The sequence below is a fragment of the Mesoplodon densirostris genome, chromosome 3 (assembly GCF_025265405.1).
Source record: "Mesoplodon densirostris isolate mMesDen1 chromosome 3, mMesDen1 primary haplotype, whole genome shotgun sequence".
In the NCBI taxonomy this organism is placed as follows: Eukaryota; Metazoa; Chordata; class Mammalia; order Artiodactyla; family Ziphiidae; genus Mesoplodon; species Mesoplodon densirostris.
The window spans coordinates 152,358,491-152,375,144 of NC_082663.1; the positions used below are offsets into that span (position 1 = coordinate 152,358,491).

Below are 16,654 nucleotides of genomic sequence, written 5' to 3' on the forward strand. Positions count from 1 at the left end.
GGCATCACGTGACAGCGACTGGACCCTCTGCTCACCCTGGAGACACGCCCGCCACGTGCTGCAGGGCTCCAGGGAAGGCGTGGGGGCTGGCTACAGCGTTGGCACTGTAGCCAGGGCTGCGGAGGAGAGAGGCTGGCCTCTCCCGCACTCGTCCACAGCCAGCAGTGTTTAGGGGTGGGGAGGGTCTGCGTCTGACCCCACCTGGACGCCCGGGGCCGCCTCCCCTGCGAATCACCAGACCCCCACGCCTGCGGATGACATGGCCACACAGCTTTGGTGAATAATTTTAAGAGAAGAATTTGTAAAATTAGTAGCGGTGCCCCAAGGCTCAGGGTGTAGGATCTGGGGCTCAGTGCAGTCCCCGGTGGCCCCTCTGTGCGCAGGCGCAGCCCGGGGGCTGAGCTCGGACCCTTAGGGGAGGCGAGGCTCTGGCTGGGTGGGGGCGGGGCGGGCACCCAGCGCGGGATGGTCACCACTTGAGGAAGACCATGCCCGCCAGGACGGCGTAGCCCAGCACCAGGAAGAGGACCTTGAGCAGCCGGTCGCCCTTCTCCTCCAGCTCCTTGGCCAGGATCTCAAAGAAAGTGACGAAGAGGAAAGTACCGCCTGCCAGGCCCTGCAGCACCACGGAGGCCACGCTGCTGGGCACGCCCTGGGCACTCTCGATGCCCAGGCCGAGGCTGATGCCCAGGGGGATCATGGCGCTCACGGTGACGGCCACCTTGGCAGCGTCCCTCAGGGCCATGGCGCTCCTGGCCATGCTGATGCCCAGGGCCACGGCCACCAGCGTCTCGTGAATGGCCACCCCCACGAACAGGCTCACCACCTTCTCGCCCTCCTCCTGCAGGCCCAGGGCCAGGCCCTCGAAGACCGAGTGGGCCGACAGGGCGAAGACCAGGCTGAGGAGCCGCAACGGGCTGGAGCGCGACAGCTCCTGGACACTCAGCCCGTGGCTATGTGTGTGGGGCTCCCCGTAGAGTGCATGGCCCCGCGAGCCACCCATGAAGGGGCTCTCGTACTCTGAGTCGCTGCCCACGTCCGAGCTGGCATTGAACGTCTCCAGGTCGATAAAGGCCGGCCTCTCCTTGCGGAAGGTCAGGACGAGCTGCTCCAGGAAGACGGTCATGAAGAAGCCCAGCAGCATGATGGTCTCGGCCAGTGGGTAGTCGGTGCTGATGTGCCCAAGACTCAGGACTTTCTGGAGCTGGAGCAGAGGGCGTGAGAGGGGGAAAAGACAGGCAGAGGTTCAGAGGCGTGACCGCCGAGACCCCCGCTGCCCACGCAACAGGTTCTTCAGACGTCACCTTTCAAGTAGCAGAAATACCCAAATCATACAGGTCTTAAAGAGGGGTGGTGGCTCATCCTTGATGGATTTTAAAATGAAGGGACTTCCCTGGTGGTCCAGTGGGTAAGACTGCACTCCCAATGCAGGGGACCTGGGTTCAATCCCTGGTCGGGGAACTAGATCCCACATGCATGCCACAACTGAGAAGTCTGCATGCCACAACTAAGACCCAGCACAGTCAATAAATAAATAAATATTTAAAAATAAAAACTCTATTAGAAAGGGACTAGTCCTCACGTCATGTCCACTATGTCAACCAATTTAAAAAGAGTGTAGTGGGCTGCATCATGACCCCTAAAAGATATGTCCACCAGGAATCTCAGAATGTGACCTTATTTGGAAGAAGGGTCTTTGCAGATATAACTGAGGTGTGATGGGCTGAATTGTGTCTCCCCAACAAAAGGAAATTTCTATATAAAAGTCTCCCAACCCCTAGTGCCTCAAAACTAACCATGCTTGGAGATAGGGTTTTAAAACAGGTGATTCAGTTAAAAGGAGGCTGTGAGGGTGGACTTAATCCACTAGGACTGCTGTCCTTACAGGAAGAGGAAGAGCCATCATGTAAAGAGACAGCAAGAGGTGGCCATCTACAAAGCAAGGAGAGAGGCCTCAGGAGGACCAAACCCTGCCAATGCCTTGGTCTCAGACTTGCGGCCTCCAGCCCTGGGAGAGAATAAGTGTGTGCTGTTTAAGCCCCCCGTCTCTGGTCTTCTGTTATGGCCACCCCAGGAAACTCATTCATAAAATAAGGATCTTGAGATGACATCACCCTGGATAAGGATGATGTCCTTAATCCAATGACAGGTGTCCTTCCGAGACAGAAGAAGAGAGAACACAGGGAGAGGCCATGTGACAATGGAGGCAGAGCTGGGGTGATGGAGCCACAAGGTAAGGGACCAAGGACCGCAGATGATCCCCACAAGCTGGGAGGGACACAGGATAGACCCCCTCTCACAGCCGGAGGACCCAGCCCACTGACACCTTGGTCTCGGACTTCTGGCCTCCAGACTGGGATATCAGCCAGGGCTTCTGGCCCTGATGCCTGCCCGGGGCTGGCTTCCACACAACCCGGAGGCTGTTTCCAGAGCCCCCCACCACTCCACCCGCTGGGTGAACATGCTGAGAACGAGCATGAGGCTCGCCGGCACATCCAGCCATCCTCGTCAGATCCTTGAGTCAGCGCTGTCCCATAGAACGTTCCGGATGGTGGAAATGTCCTCTATCCGTGCTGTCTGATACGGAAGCCGCTAGCCTCGCGTGGCCCACGAGGACTTGAAATGTGACTGGTGTGGCTGAGGACTGGCACACTGAAGTGTGTTTGACTTCAATTCACTGAAACCTGACCAGCCGGAATGGTGAGTGGCAGCCACACCAGACCGTGAGGCAGACACTCTGGCTGAGGCTGGCAGGCGGCCAGGAGGAGGGGCCTGGCTCACTGAGGCGTGGGGAGCCTGGGGCAGGGGTGCTGCCCAGGAGTGGTTTGGGGAGGACATGAGAGGGCCCCGAGCACTGAAGAGGGATGGGGAAGGGCAAGGTCATTGCAGCAGTCCAGGCCGGAGGGGTGGCACTGCGGGAATGTGGGAAACGGCGGGGGGGGGGGCTGGTGCAGAGGGTGTCAGAGAGGACTCCGATCTCATCCTCACTGATGCCAAGTGCACAAGTTTCCCATGCTGTGTAACAGAGGAACGCAAGCTTAGCAGCATAAAACACCTCCCAGCCCTCAACATCAGAAGTCCAGGCACCAGATGGGGCTTGTGGATAAAGGAAATGGCACAGTGTGGCCAGGGACAGAGGGTGGCTCCTAACCAACAGCCAGGGAGACACTGGGCCCTCAGTCTGACAGCCAGGAAGGAACTGAACCCGCCTTACAACCACACTGGCTCAGAGGCCAATCCATCCCCAGTCAAACCTTGAGATGAGACCACAGCCCACCGGATACCTTGATTGCAGCCTCATGAGAGCCGGCAGCAGAGGACCCAGCCAAGTGGTGCCCAGACTGCTGACCCACAGAAACTGTGTAGGAATAAACACGTGTTGTTTTAAGATGCTAAGTTTGTTATAATTTGTTACACAGCAGTAGCTAACTGATACAGGAGTTGAAGAGAGGCCACAGTTGCCAGCTTCAGGACAAAGTGCATGTGTCCAGGGCAGGTGGTCTGGTCAAGTAATGGCTGATGAGCGACCAGCCGGGAACCCTAGGTCTAGTTCAAACCCCTTGTTTACCAGATAAGACCCAGAGAAGAGACACAACCAACTCATGGTCACACAGCAAATTCATTTTCTACTTCCCATCACCCTTATAGTGTCAAGGCCCCGACCTTGGTATGAGGATTGAAAAGCACCAGAGATGGGGAGGGGCAAGATAAGGGTAGGGGATTAAGAAGTACAAACTATTATGTGCAAAATAAATAAGCTACAATGATATACTGTACAGCACAGGGAATATAGCCAATAGTTTATAACTATAAATGGAGTATAACCTTTAAAAATTGTGAATCACTATGTTGCACACCTGTAACTTATACAATATTATACATCAACTATATCTCAATTAGGGAATTCCTTGGCTGTCCAGTGGTTAGGACTCTATGCTTTCACTGCTGAGGGCCCGGGTTCAGTCTGTGGTCAGAGAACTAACATCCTCCAAGCCACACAGCACAGCCAAAAAAAAAAGAAAAACAAAAACACAACAACTATATCTCAATTACCAAAAAAAAAAAGGAAAGAAAAAACAAAAGGCACCAGAGACAACTGGCCATAAGGTGCCAAGGGCTGCTGCTACCACCCCAGGGGGCCTTACCTTTTCCCTCACAGCCGGCAGTAAAGCATTGAAGCACGTGGCCAGAAAGACCCCGCCTCCAAAGGTGTTGCAGAGTGAGAGGATCTTTTTCGAACGATGGGCCTTCTCAAAATCCGTCTGGATGATCTTCACGGGGAGCAGGGAGCCCAGCAGCATGAAAAAGAACACGCCCACCATGCAAAGGATTTTGGCTACCAACAACTTCACCATGGCAGCGGCCCAGGCTGCTCCGGTCACCGGTCACTGCAGGGCCAAACCATGTGTGGGTGCACACTCCCCTCCCACGACGCACTACGGGGCCCAGCCACGCAGCCGGGGGCTCATGCCTCAATCCAGCACTGTGAATGTCAGGGGCAACCGCGTCAGCTGTTGGATTGGTTATCTGACCAGCTAAAGCAACCAAGCTCACCACCCCCAGTACTTCACCCCATTCCAGGCCTAGCACACGTCCCTGTCTCCTGCAGAAAATTCTCCATGGCTGCACTGTCCAACACAGCAGTCGCTAGCCGAGTGTGTCTGTGTAAGTTAACTAAAATTAAATAAAATGTAGGCAATTCCCTGGCGGTCCAGTGGTTAGGACTCCGCGCTTCCACTGCGGGGGGCACAGGTTCGATCCCTGGTTGGGGAGCTAAGATCTTGTTACGTGGCGCGGCCAAAAAAATTTATTTTAATTAAAAAAAATTATAGAAAATGTAGAATTCAGCTCCTCAGTTGCGCTACCCACATTTCAAGTGTTCCATAGCTACTTGAGTCTAGCAGCTGCCATACTGGACAGCACAGACAGAGAACATTTCCATTGTTGCAGAATGTTCTGGGTCCCACTGCCCTTACATAAATCCAAAAGCTTTACCCTGAGGCAAAGGCTCTGCACCATCAGCTCGGGCTCCACCTCCCCTCACTGGCCTTTGTGGTCCCTGACGATGGCAAGCCCGTTCCCGCCTCAGGGCCTTTGCACCGGTTGTTCTCTTGGCCTGGACCACTTCTCTCCCCTGACCCTACAATGATGCTTGTCTTTCAGGCCCTCAGGAGGGCCTCCCCCTGCCCTAAATGGCATCCCTTGTACCCACCGCAAGGCCTGGCGCTGAAGAGATGCTCAGTAACCTCTGGCTGAACAAACGGATGAGCTGAAGCATGTGGACCTCTTTACGGGGATTCAATGAACCAAAGTAAAGCAGATCTCGCCCTAGATAGACCCGAAAATGTTACCATTAGAATGAGGGACCGCGGCTGCTCCCCTGTCCTTAGGCTTTCTCCCCAACCTCCCAGTTCTCACTGCCCGCGTCCCCATGTCAGCTCAGATGCCACCAGTGGAGAGGGGTCTCCTACCCCGTCCCCTAGCATCATTGGCGCTACAAGGAACTACATAATTTAAAGTCCCTGAATATCATCACTCGCCCTGGGCTGAGACTTCCACGCGAGCAGGGAGTGTGTCTTCCTCAGCCCAGAGCCAGGTACAGTAGGCGCCCAATAAATACCTGCTGAGTGTCGGGATGCCCCAGTCTGTGGCGTGGGGGTGAGGGTGGCCTGGACGCCCTCAAACCGGGGGCTGATGGGGCTGGGCAGCGGGGACGGGTTCATTCATTCATCCTTTCCCTCAGCACTTATTGAGCGCCTTCTGTGTGTCCCGCGCTGCACTGGGTGCCCCGCTCGAGAGGGGACAAGCCGCGCTCCGCTGGGGGAGCCGGACGCAAATCACACAGATCGTCAGTAAAGGCGGGGCCTCGGCTAACGGGCGGCAGAGCCCGCCAGGCCCCGGGCCGCCCCAGCCCCCAGCCCCGCCCCGGCCTAAACGTACCTCCGCCGGGTCCTCGCCCGCCCGCCGGAGCCGCCCACCGCTCAACCGCCGCGCCGTGTCGACCCCACTGCAGCGCTCCCGGTCTAGCCCCTGCTCCGCGCGCAGCTGCCCACGCCCCGCCCACGCCCCTGCCATTGGCCGCCCCAAGCGCAGCGGGCAAATTTCTCCATGCCATTGGCTGTTATGGCTGCCACTCACCCCGCGACTCCACCTCTCCTACCGGCAAGGGAAAGTAGTTTCCTCCCACTGAGCGGTGGGTACAGCCACCGGGCGGCTCCGGCGGGAAACTCCGACCCTAGGGGAATGGTTCCGTCAGCGTCTGGCTTCCAGAGCTGTCCAGGGGTTCCTGGTGCTGAATCCCGTTCTGATCGAGGTTTGGCCATTGTCAGAAAACGATTTGCTACAGGTGACTGTCTCTCTCGGAGCGTCCTCCCTGCTGATGCCTTCCCGTCGGTTTAAGATGCAGATTTATCCGTTCAACATCTCTGCCTCCTATGTACCAGGACCTTTTCTAGGAGAACATCAGTCAACAAAACAAGGATCTCTCCCCTTTTGGAGCTTACGTTCTAGGAGAAGACAGAAAATAATCGACAAACATAATAAGTAATAAAATTATGTCAGAAGGTGACAAGCGCTCTGGAATAATAGAGCCCAGTAAGGGTTATCAGAGTGCTGGGAGGTGGCTTGGGATGAACACACACACTACTATACATAAGATAGATAACCAATAAGGACCTACTGTATAACACAGGGAACTCTACTCAATATTCTGTGATAACCTATATGGGAAAAGAATCTTTAAAAGAATGAATATATGTATATGTATAACTGAATCACTTTGCTGTACACCTGAAATTAACACAACATTGTAAATCAACTATACTCCAAGAAAATTAAAATATATTTTTTTAAAAAAAGAGTGCTGGGTGGTGGATTGCTATTTTAGGTTTTTTTTAAGGATGTGTACCCAGGAGTGGAACTGCTGGGTCAAATGGCTATTTTTTAGGTGAGGAGAAGGAGACTTTTTTTTTTAATGGCTTGATTGGGCTTCCCTGGTGGCGCAGTGGTTGAGAGTCCACCTGCCGATGCAGGGGACACGGGTTCGTGCCCCGGTCCGGGAGGATACCGCATGCCGCGGAGCGGCTGGGCCCGTGAGCCATGGCCGCTGAGCCTGCGCGTTCAGAGCCTGTGCTCCACAACGGGAGAGGCCACAACAGTGAGAGGCCCGTGTACCGCAAAAAAAAGAAAAAGAAAAGGCTTGATCCACTGGCCCATAAAAGCAACGAGACTTATGAAAGAGAGGACTGTATTCATCTGTTAACCAAAATCTTATTGTCAGCCTACCATGAGCCAGGCATAGGGAAAGTTGCTAAGAATAAAGTGGAGAATGTTACAATATGGATGAACCTGGAAGACATCAGGCTAAGTGAAATAAGACAGTCACAAAAGGATAAATACTGTGTAATCCCACTCATAGGAAGTCCCTAGATTAGTCAAATCCATAGAGACAGAAAGTAGACGGTGGTGGTCAGGGGCTGGGGGAGGGGCTGGGGAGTCAGTGTTTCCTGGGGACAGAGTTTCAGTTTCGGAAGATGAGAACGTTCTGGAGATGGATGGTGGGGATGGTTGCACAACAATGTGAATGTACTTAATGCCACTGAACTGCACACTTAAAAATAGTTAAAGTGGTAAATTTAATGTTATGTATATCTCATCACAATTTTTGAAAATTTTAATAAAATGGAGTGAAAAAGCCCATGCCCTCACAGTTCACAGTCTAGTGGGAGAGACAAGTATTAATGAAATAGTAGCATATTATTAGGCAGACTTCTAAGATGGTTCCAAATGATCCCAACATCTTAGGATTCATGTCCTTGTATAATCCCCTCTGCTTGAGCCTGGGCTGCACCCAGTGACTTGATTCCAACAAATAGGATATTGTCAAGTGATAGGATGTCATTTCCATGATTAGGTCAGAAGACTGACTTCTGTCTTCCTAGACAACTCTCTCTATTGCCTTTTTGCTTTCATGCTTTGATAAAGCAAGCTGAGATGCTGAAGATGCCCACATTGCAAGAAAGTGAGGGTGACCTCCAGCCAACAGCTGAGACCTCTGGCACAAGAGCCTACAAGGAAGTAAATCCTGCCAATGACCATGAGTCATCTTGGAGGGGGGTCCTGCTCCCACTGGGCATTTAGAGGACTGATGCCCAGTGGACACTTTTTTTTTTTTTTTTTTTTGCTGTACGCGGGCCTCTCACTGCTGTGGCCTCTCCCGTCGCGGAGCACAGGCTCCGGACACACAGGCTCCGCGGCCACGGCTCGCGGGCCCAGCCACTCCGCGGCATGCGGGATCCTCCGGGATCGGGGCACGAACCCGTGTCCCCTGCATCGGCAGGCGGACTCTCAACCACTGCGCCACCAGGGAAGCCCCCAGTGGACACTTTGATTGCAGCCTCTGAGGGACCCTGAAGCTGAGGACTCAGCTAAGTGAACCTGGATTCCTGACCCACAGACACTATGAGATAATAAACGTTGTTATCGTAAGCTACTAAGTTTTGGGGGAATTTGTTATGCAGCAAAAGATAACCAATACAGGGACTTCCCTGCTGGTCCAAGGGTTAAGACTTTGTCTTCCAGTGCAGGGGGTACGGGTTCGATCCCTGGTTGGGGAGCTAAGATCCCACACGAAGCAATATTGTAACAAATTCAATGAAGACTTTAAAAATGGTCCATATCAAAAAAAAAGATAGGGCCTCCCTGGTGGCGCAGTGGTTAAGAGTCCGCCTGCCGATGCAGGGGATACGGGTTCGTGCCCCGGTCTGGGAGGATCCCATATGCCGCGGAGCGGCTGGGCCCGTGAGCCATGGCCGCTGGGCCTGCGCATCCGGAGCCTGTGCTCCGCAACGGGAGAGGCCACAACAGTGAGAGGCCCACATACCGCAAAAAGAAAAAAAAAAAAGATAACCAATACATATATATAAAGGGAAAACTGTAGGTTGTACTAAGTGTCATGAAGAGAAAAAAAGAGAGAGAGAGAGAGTTCTGTGTTAATCAAATAAAGAGCAGTGGGAAGTAAGGGGTGAAGAGAGGATGTTTGATGCAAAAGTAGAAAGGAGCTTGTGATATTGGAGGAACTGGAAAGCCAGGCTGTCTGAATATTGGTGAGTGACAAGGACAGTCCCAGAGACCATTTTAAGGTATCTGAATTTCCCCATCGATGCAATGTAAGTCAATGATGAAAACTCATTGAAGAGTTTTAAGAAGGTGAAGGTTGTGATTCAACTGATGTTTTAAGGTTATTCTGAGTCCTGTGTAAAGAAAGGATTGTAAGGGAGCGAGAATGAAGGCAGGGAGACCAGTTGGGTCATTTGAACAAGAACTGATGCTAGTTTAGGTGTAGGTGGGAGGTGGAAGGGAGTGGATGAATTTGAAAAATATCTTGGGTGAATTGACAGGACTTGGTCCTGGTTTGTCTGTGGGCCGTAGGAGTAGGAGGTGTCGGGAATGACTTCTAGTTTTCTAGTTTGAGCAACTAGATGGATCCTGGTGTTATTCACTAAAATAAGAAAGACTGGAGGAGGCACAGACATTGGAGGATTCAAGAGACTAAGTCTGGCTTTGCAGAGGTTAAGTATGAGATGTCTATGAGTTCTTAACGTTTAATGTCACTTTCTGCCTTCACAGAGCTTGCTTCATTATAAGCATGCAATATATGGTAGCTATTTTTTAAATTGAAGTATAGTTGATTTACAATGTTGTGTTAGTTTCTGCTGTACAGCAAATTGACTCAGTTATACATATACATATATCCACTCTTTTTAAGATTCTACTCCCATATAGGTCATTACAGAGTACTGAGTAGCGTTCCCTGTGCTATACAGTAGGTTCTTATTAGTTACAGTGTTGTGTTAATTTCTGCTGTACAGCAAAGTGACGCAGTTATACATATATATACATTCTTCTTCATATTCTTTTCCATTATGGTTTATCACAGGATACTGAGTATAGTTCCCTGTGCCATACGGTAGGACATTGTTGTTTATCCATCCTATCTATAATAGTTTGTATCTGCTAATCCCAAACTCCCAATCCAACCCTCCCCTGCCCCTCCCCATCTTGGCAACCACAAATCTGTTCTCTGTGTCTGTACGTCTGTTTCTGTTTTGTAGATAAGCTCAATGGAGTCACATTTTCTATTCCACATATAAGTGATATCATATGGTATTTGTCTTTCTCTGTCCGACCTACTTCACTTAGTATGATAATCTCTAGGTCCATCCATGTTGCTGCAAATGGCATCATTTTGTTCTTTTTAACAGCTGACTAGTGTTCCATTGTATTTTGTGTGGTAGCTATTTTTATTATTAGACACAAAGTGACTTGACTCTTTTTCTGTTTTCCGTAATTCACAACAATAACAAAAAAGATCATTCATAATAACAGCACGCCAGGTAAGTGCCCACAGGATGACTCCCTCCTATAGGAGAATTTGTAATGTGCAATATTTATTCATAATTCTTTAGAGCATGAGACTGCTCAGAGAAGAAGCTGCAAAGCTTCGGGCTTTTATTCATTTGACACATTTTTGAAAGCTTCCTAGATGCCAGGACCTATGTAAGAGCAGGTACTGTCAGAGTACAATAATAAAAAAAAAATACTGACAAATCTGACTACATTGAATACTTCAAAAATCTTCCATAGTGAAAGACTCTATGAATGGGATAAAAAGACAAGTGATAGGCCAGGAGGAAATGTTGATAATAGATGAGACCAAGCTTCTGATAGCAAGCAAACATCCTAAAATGAAAATAGGAAGGGAGGGACTTCCCTGGTGGCGCGGTGGTTAAGAATCCGCGTGCCAGTGCAGGAGACACAGGTTCAATCCCTGGTCCAGGAAGATCCCACATGCCGTGGAGCAACTAAGCCTGTGTGCCACAACTACTGAGCCCACGTGCCACAACTACGGAAGTCGGCATGCCTAAAGCCTGTGCTCTGCAACAAGAGAAGCCACTGCAATGAGAAGACCGCGCACTGCAACCAAGAGTAGCCCCCACTCACCGCAACTAGAGAAAGCCCATGCGCAGCAACAAAGACCCAACACAGCCGAAAATAAATAAATTTATTATTTTTTAAATAAATAAGAAATAAAAATGGGAAGGGAAGGGAAGGAACAGACAGGTCTCAGGAGAACAAGCACAAGAGGTGAATACATATAGGAAAATATGCTCAAGCCATACAGATAATCACAGAAATAGGAAATAAAATCATCTGAACAGGGACTTCCCTGGTGGTCCAGTGGTTAAGACTCCACACTTCCACTGCATGGGGAACAGGGTCCATCCCTAGTCAGGGAACTAAGATCTCACATGCCACGTGACTCGGCCAAAAAAAAAAAAAAAACCCACCATCTGAACAGATTTATTGAGGTGTAACTGACGTACAATATAGATATTCCAAGTATACAATTTGATAAGTGTTGATATATGTACACACCTGTGAAACATCCTCACAATCAAGAGTGAACATAAACTACACCCCCTGAAAAAAATGTCCTCCTGCCCCTCCCCAACCCCGTCTCCCAAGCAACCGCCATTCTGCCATGGTTGCTCAACAGTGTAGTTTCCAGTGTCGGCTTTCTGATGGCACTGCTCCCAACATTCCTCTGCCTGCCGCTAGGTGGCCATTCATACACGTTGCTGTTGGCCATACAACCACGGGGCGGGGAATTGTACATCCAGGGTTTCTAGGGTATCCAAACGCTCAGCTTTAGAACTTCATATACAGCTGGCTTGTCCCTTTTGGTGCAGAGAAGAGTTAACATAGCAGGCTTAAGATTTTTGTCTTTGCAAAGGCCCCCAGCAGCATCTGGAACTGGACTCTGGAGGCACCTGCCACCCTCAGTCATTGTGGAGGGGGCTCTGTGTCCCTACACTGTCTGTGCAAACACATGGTTTACACTGAACACCTGCTGTCCTCCTAGAGTCTGGGGCCTCGGCTGTGCTGGGCAGAGGAGCCTGAGTGCACAGACCCCCCCACAGAGAACCCCGGGCACCAGGTCTCCGTGAGCCTCCTTGGGAACCACACCCCACTCGTGCTGTCACGTCTCGTTTTGCAGGAATTAAGTGCATCCTGTGGGACTCCATTGGGAAAGGGCTCTGAAGGCTTGTGCCTGCTCCCCCAGACCCCACCCCAAGCCTCTTCCCTCTGCTGATTTTGCTTCATATCCTCTCATAAACCATGGCCATGAGGATGATCGTTGCTGAGTCTTGGAGACCCCCAATGCAGTTTTGTGATGAATAACACTTGCTTTTGTCTTTTCATTTTAGCTATTCGGGTGCAATCATCTCACATTATGGTTTTTGTTTTGTTTTGTTTTGTTTTTTAATGTTGGCTGTGCTGGGTCTCTGTGGCGGTGCACGGGCTCTTCTTTGTGGTGCTTGGGCTTCTCTAGTTGCGGCCGTGCAGGCTTAGTTGCAGCATGTGGGATCTTAGTTCCTGGGCCAAGGATCGAACCCGGGCCCCCTGCATTGGGAGCGCGGAGTCTTAACCACTGGACCACCAGGGAAGTCCCTCACATTATGGTTTTAATTAGTGTTCCCTCATGGCTAATGAAATTGAGTCCCTTTTCATGTGTTTATTGGTCAATTGCATATCCTGGTTTTTGAAATGCCTTTCTGTTTTGCCCATCTAAAAAATTGGGTTATTTCTCTTTTTCTTATTGAATCATAGGAGTACTTTATAGTTTTGTCAAGTATATATTGCAAATGCTTTCACCCATTCAATGGCTCACCTTTCCTCTCTCTTTTAAGGCAGTCCAATTTGTTGATTTTTTTTTTAATGTATGGTTAGAGCTTAATGTATGGTTAGAGCTTGTATTAGTCAGGGTTCTCCAAAGAAATAGAACCAATGTAAGATGCCTATCTATCTATCTCTCTCTCTATATATATATATATAGAGAGAGAGAGAGAGACAGAGAGACAGAGAGACAGAGAGAGAGGAATTTACTTTATGGAATTGGGTCATGCAATCATGTGGGCTGGCATGTCTGAAATCTGCAGGTCAGACTGACAGGCTGGAGACCCAGGGAAGAGTTGACATTGCAGCTTCAGTCCCAAGGCTGTCTGGAGGCAGAATTCCCTCTTCTCTGGGGAGACCTCAGTCTTTTCTCGTAAGGCCTTCAACTGATTAGATGTGGCCCACCCGCATTCTAGAGGGTTATCTCTCTACCCAGTTTTTTTCTTTACATCTTTATTGAAGCATAATTGTTTTACAATGTTATGTTAATTTCTGCTGTACAACAAAGTGAATCAGCTATAAGTATACATACGTCCCCATATCCCCTCCCTCTTGAGCCTCCCTCCCATCCTCCCTATCCCACCTCTCTAGGTCATCACAAATCATCGAGCTGATATCTCTGTGCTATGCAGCAGCTTCCCACTAGCCATCCATCTTATATTTTCTACCCAAAGTTGACCGATTTAAATGTTAATCTCATCTAAAAATACCTCCCCAGCAACATGTAGGCTGGTATTTGACCAAATGCCTGGATGCTGTGGTCTAGCCAAGTGCACACATAAAATTAACTACCACAGTGCTTTTTTGTGTTCTCTTCAAGAAAATTTTGCCTGCCTCAAATCATACTTATATATATGTATATATATATATATATTGGTCTTGCTACGCAGCATGTGGGATATTAGTTCCCTGACCAGGGATTGAACCCATGCCCCCTACAATGGAAGCGTGGAGTCAACCACTGGACCACCAGGGAAGTCCATATTCTATATTTTCTTCTGCCATCTTTCTGGTTCTACCTTTCATAGATTCCATCTGTTTACGTTTCAAAAACAGGCAAAACTAACCCCTGGCATAGACACTGGGGCAGCGTTATCCTTTGGGGGTCATGAGTGGACATCTTATCCTTTGGGGGTCATGGGGTCTGTTCTTGGTCTGGGTGCCAATGACAAGGGGTGGGGGGTTGGGGGGTGCTCCCTTTGTGAAAATTCATTGAGTTCTTTACTTATAATGTGTGCACTTTCGTGCCTGTATGTTACACTTTGATAAAAAAAAAAAATTTAGGAAGCACAGTCATGAGAGCGAGAGAGAAGGATGGACACCCTAAGTCCGCAGGAGCTTACAAAGACCTGGGGACAGCCGTGAGCTAAGTAGAATTTGTGGTTGGTACCCTCAACCTCACCCCCGGAGGGATTCACATTCTCTGAGCCCACCTCTGACCCCATATCCCATCATGCAATGCAGGATGGCAGCCCTACCACAGCAGAAAGCCTCACAAAACATCCCTAGTGAGGAGGGCTTAAAATTCTGAAAGCGGAATCAGCTCTAAACGCTCAACCCCTGTCTCTAGGACGCGGGCCGTTTCTAGGCTCAAGCCCGGGTGGTTTCAGGGTTAGACTCAGCCTTGTTCTTTCTGGTCCTGCTGCTGCGCGCGGCCCGCAGGGATGGAGGCGGCACCGTCGGGGAGACAGCGGCGCCGGCGCGCCCCCTGGTGGCCTCAGCTCCTCACCTACGGGGGCCACGTCCGGAGGGCTCGGTGTGATCTGACTTTGAAATAACTGATTTTTCAGGGCTGGGGTCGATTTGGGGGAGGGGGAGGGTCGGGTGGGGAAGCCAACTCAGTTTGGGGTTTCCAAGTTACCTAGGTTGGGATGAAATCTTTGCTGAAAAGATACAGGGGCAGTCTGGAGCCAGTGAACAAATAATTATAATTATAATTAATTATAATTATTATTAGCCACTCTGCCCAGCTTGCAGGATCTTGGTTCCCCAACCAGGGATTGAACCCGGGCCCTCCTCAGTGTAAGCAGGGAGTCCTAACCATTGGACCGCCAGAGAGTTCCCCTGAATAAATTATACATTTTTGCTGGTGGCAAAATTGTTTGGGATATTTGTTTCTTTGACACATTTATCTAGGGCCTACTGTGTGTTGGTAATACTGCAGGACAGGGCTTCTCAGCCTTGGCACTGATGATTTTCAAGGCCCGGTCATTCTCTGGGGTGGGGGTGCTGTCCTGGACACTGTGGGGAGTGGAGCAGTACCCCTGGTCCCCACTGTGACAGCCACAGAGGTCCTCCCAGACATCACCTGGTGTCTTTTTTTTTTTAATATTTATTTATTTATTTATTTTATTCTTGGCTGCGTCAGGTCTTAGTTGCGGCACTCGGGATCTTTCACTGCGGCACACGGGCTCCAGAGTGCATGGGCTCTCTAGCTGTGGCAGGCTCTCTAGTTGTGGCTCCAGCGCACAGTAGTTGCAGTGCGTGGGTTTAGTTGCCCCACAGCATGTGGAATCTTAGTTCCCTGGCCAGGGATCGAACCCATGTCCCCTGCACTGGAAGGCGGATTCTTAACCACTGGACCACCAGGAGAGTCCCTCACCTGGTGTCTTTAGGGGGGCAGAATTGCCCCCGGGGTGATACCTCCTGCTTCTGTGAAAGAGAGAGACAAACCTTGTTTCCACCTTGTTGCTTCACGGGACTTAATCTGGGTGAGATTTGCAGTCTTGCTCCTAGGAATTATGCACCAAGGGTGTGGAAATGCAGAGAACGGAGCCTTTCTAACCCCATCAACAGTAGCAGCAGCTGCCTTACATCTCAAGGCTCAACCTATTCCTGGAAGCTTTCTCTAAGGCACGGCTTATGCTAAATCTATGTTTAATTGCCTTTTTTTTTTTTTTTTTTTTTTTTTACTCAATGCACTTCTGACAGCAATATTCAGAAATATCCTATTTCTAACTCATGTGGGATCAAGCAGTGATTCTCCGTGATACACAACTCATCAAGTTACACAGAGAAGCTGCTGGCTTCTGGGCTTCTGGAATGAGTTGTTGACAGTTACTCCTTTTTTTTGTTTTTCTTTTCCTTTCCCTCTTCCCCACACTTCCAGCGGTTCCAAAACAGAAAATTTCTGGGTCTTTCCTGAACACTTAGACTGGGTGTGGGGTCAGTTTGGAAGAGGCTCTGTAGGGCCTCCCAGCGATGGACACACAGGATGGGAGAGAAGGAACAGAGGTCATTTGGGGAGACCTAGGGGCATAGGTAGATGCTCCTGGAAGATACAGCTCCTATTCCTGTGCTAACCAGGTCTTCTCAATGTGGACTTCTCCAAACAGGTGTGTCCCAATCCCCTGAGATGCTTGTTTAAAATGCAGAACCTGTAGGGGGCTGGCTTAATAAATTCAGGAGACTACATAGACTGGACCGGTAGTTCTCAAACCCTGTGGGGTGTTGAGCAGCATCCCTGGTCCCTACCCACTTGAGGCCAGGAGCATCCCTCAGTCCTGACATCCAAAAATATCTCCAGATATCGCCCAGTTTCCCCTGGGAAGGCAGGGTTACCCCTGCGGACAATCACCACCCTAGGTGAATTGTCAGTTTATGGGGGTGGGATGCAGGTACCAGTGATAAGGATTCTCAGATGATTTTGGCCCAGGTGGGGACCACTTAATCCTCCCCTCTGATCTGGGGGCCACCACCCAATCCTTGCTAATCACAGACAAGGAGGAAACAGGCTTAACTGGCACCATGAAGCTTTAAGATTTTGCTAAAAGCACGTTCTAGAAGGTTTGTAAAGCCTTAGAAGGATGCTGGGATTTTTCCCTCTCCTTTCTGAAGAATTCTTGCTCAAATGGATTGATGTACATTGGGACCCATGTGGAGGTGAGCCAGGTTGGGCGGGGGAGGGTCAGTGAAG

At 50.0% G+C, this 16,654-nt stretch overlaps 1 protein-coding gene across 4 annotated transcripts; it reads right to left on the minus strand.

The window, feature by feature from the left end:
* Positions 1–268: 268 nt before the first annotated feature.
* Positions 269–6,051, minus strand: SLC39A3 (solute carrier family 39 member 3). Of its 4 annotated transcripts, XM_060094718.1 has the most exons (5): positions 5,941–6,051; positions 5,621–5,817; positions 5,213–5,328; positions 4,146–4,271; positions 269–1,204 (listed from the first exon to the last, which is right to left on the minus strand). In XM_060094718.1, the coding sequence occupies exons 2-5, from the start codon at positions 5,721–5,723 to the stop codon at positions 470–472; spliced, it is 1,080 nt and encodes a 359-aa protein (XP_059950701.1). In that variant the 5' UTR covers positions 5,724–5,817; positions 5,941–6,051; the 3' UTR covers positions 269–469. The 4 variants fall into 4 exon arrangements, with proteins under 4 accessions (XP_059950701.1, XP_059950702.1, XP_059950704.1 ...); XM_060094719.1 differs by lacking the exon at positions 4,146–4,271; XM_060094721.1 differs by lacking the exons at positions 5,621–5,817; positions 5,941–6,051 and having other exon boundaries at positions 4,146–4,388; positions 5,213–5,303.
* Between the last annotated feature and the right edge of the window lie 10,603 nt (positions 6,052–16,654).

What these genes read in the sequence shown, in the direction of transcription:
- SLC39A3 (XM_060094718.1), bottom strand. Translation starts at nt 5,723, where the DNA reads ATGAACCCGTCCCCGCTGCCCAGCCCCATCAGCCCCCGGTTTGAGGGC. An exon ending in CTTCAGCGCCAGGCCTTGCG is followed by an intron (nt 4,272 to 5,212) that starts GTGGGTACAAGG and finishes CTCCCCGTGAAG; the next exon opens with ATCATCCAGACGGATTTTGA. An exon ending in TGCCGGCTGTGAGGGAAAAG is followed by an intron (nt 1,205 to 4,145) that starts GTAAGGCCCCCT and finishes CCTCTGCTCCAG; the next exon opens with CTCCAGAAAGTCCTGAGTCT.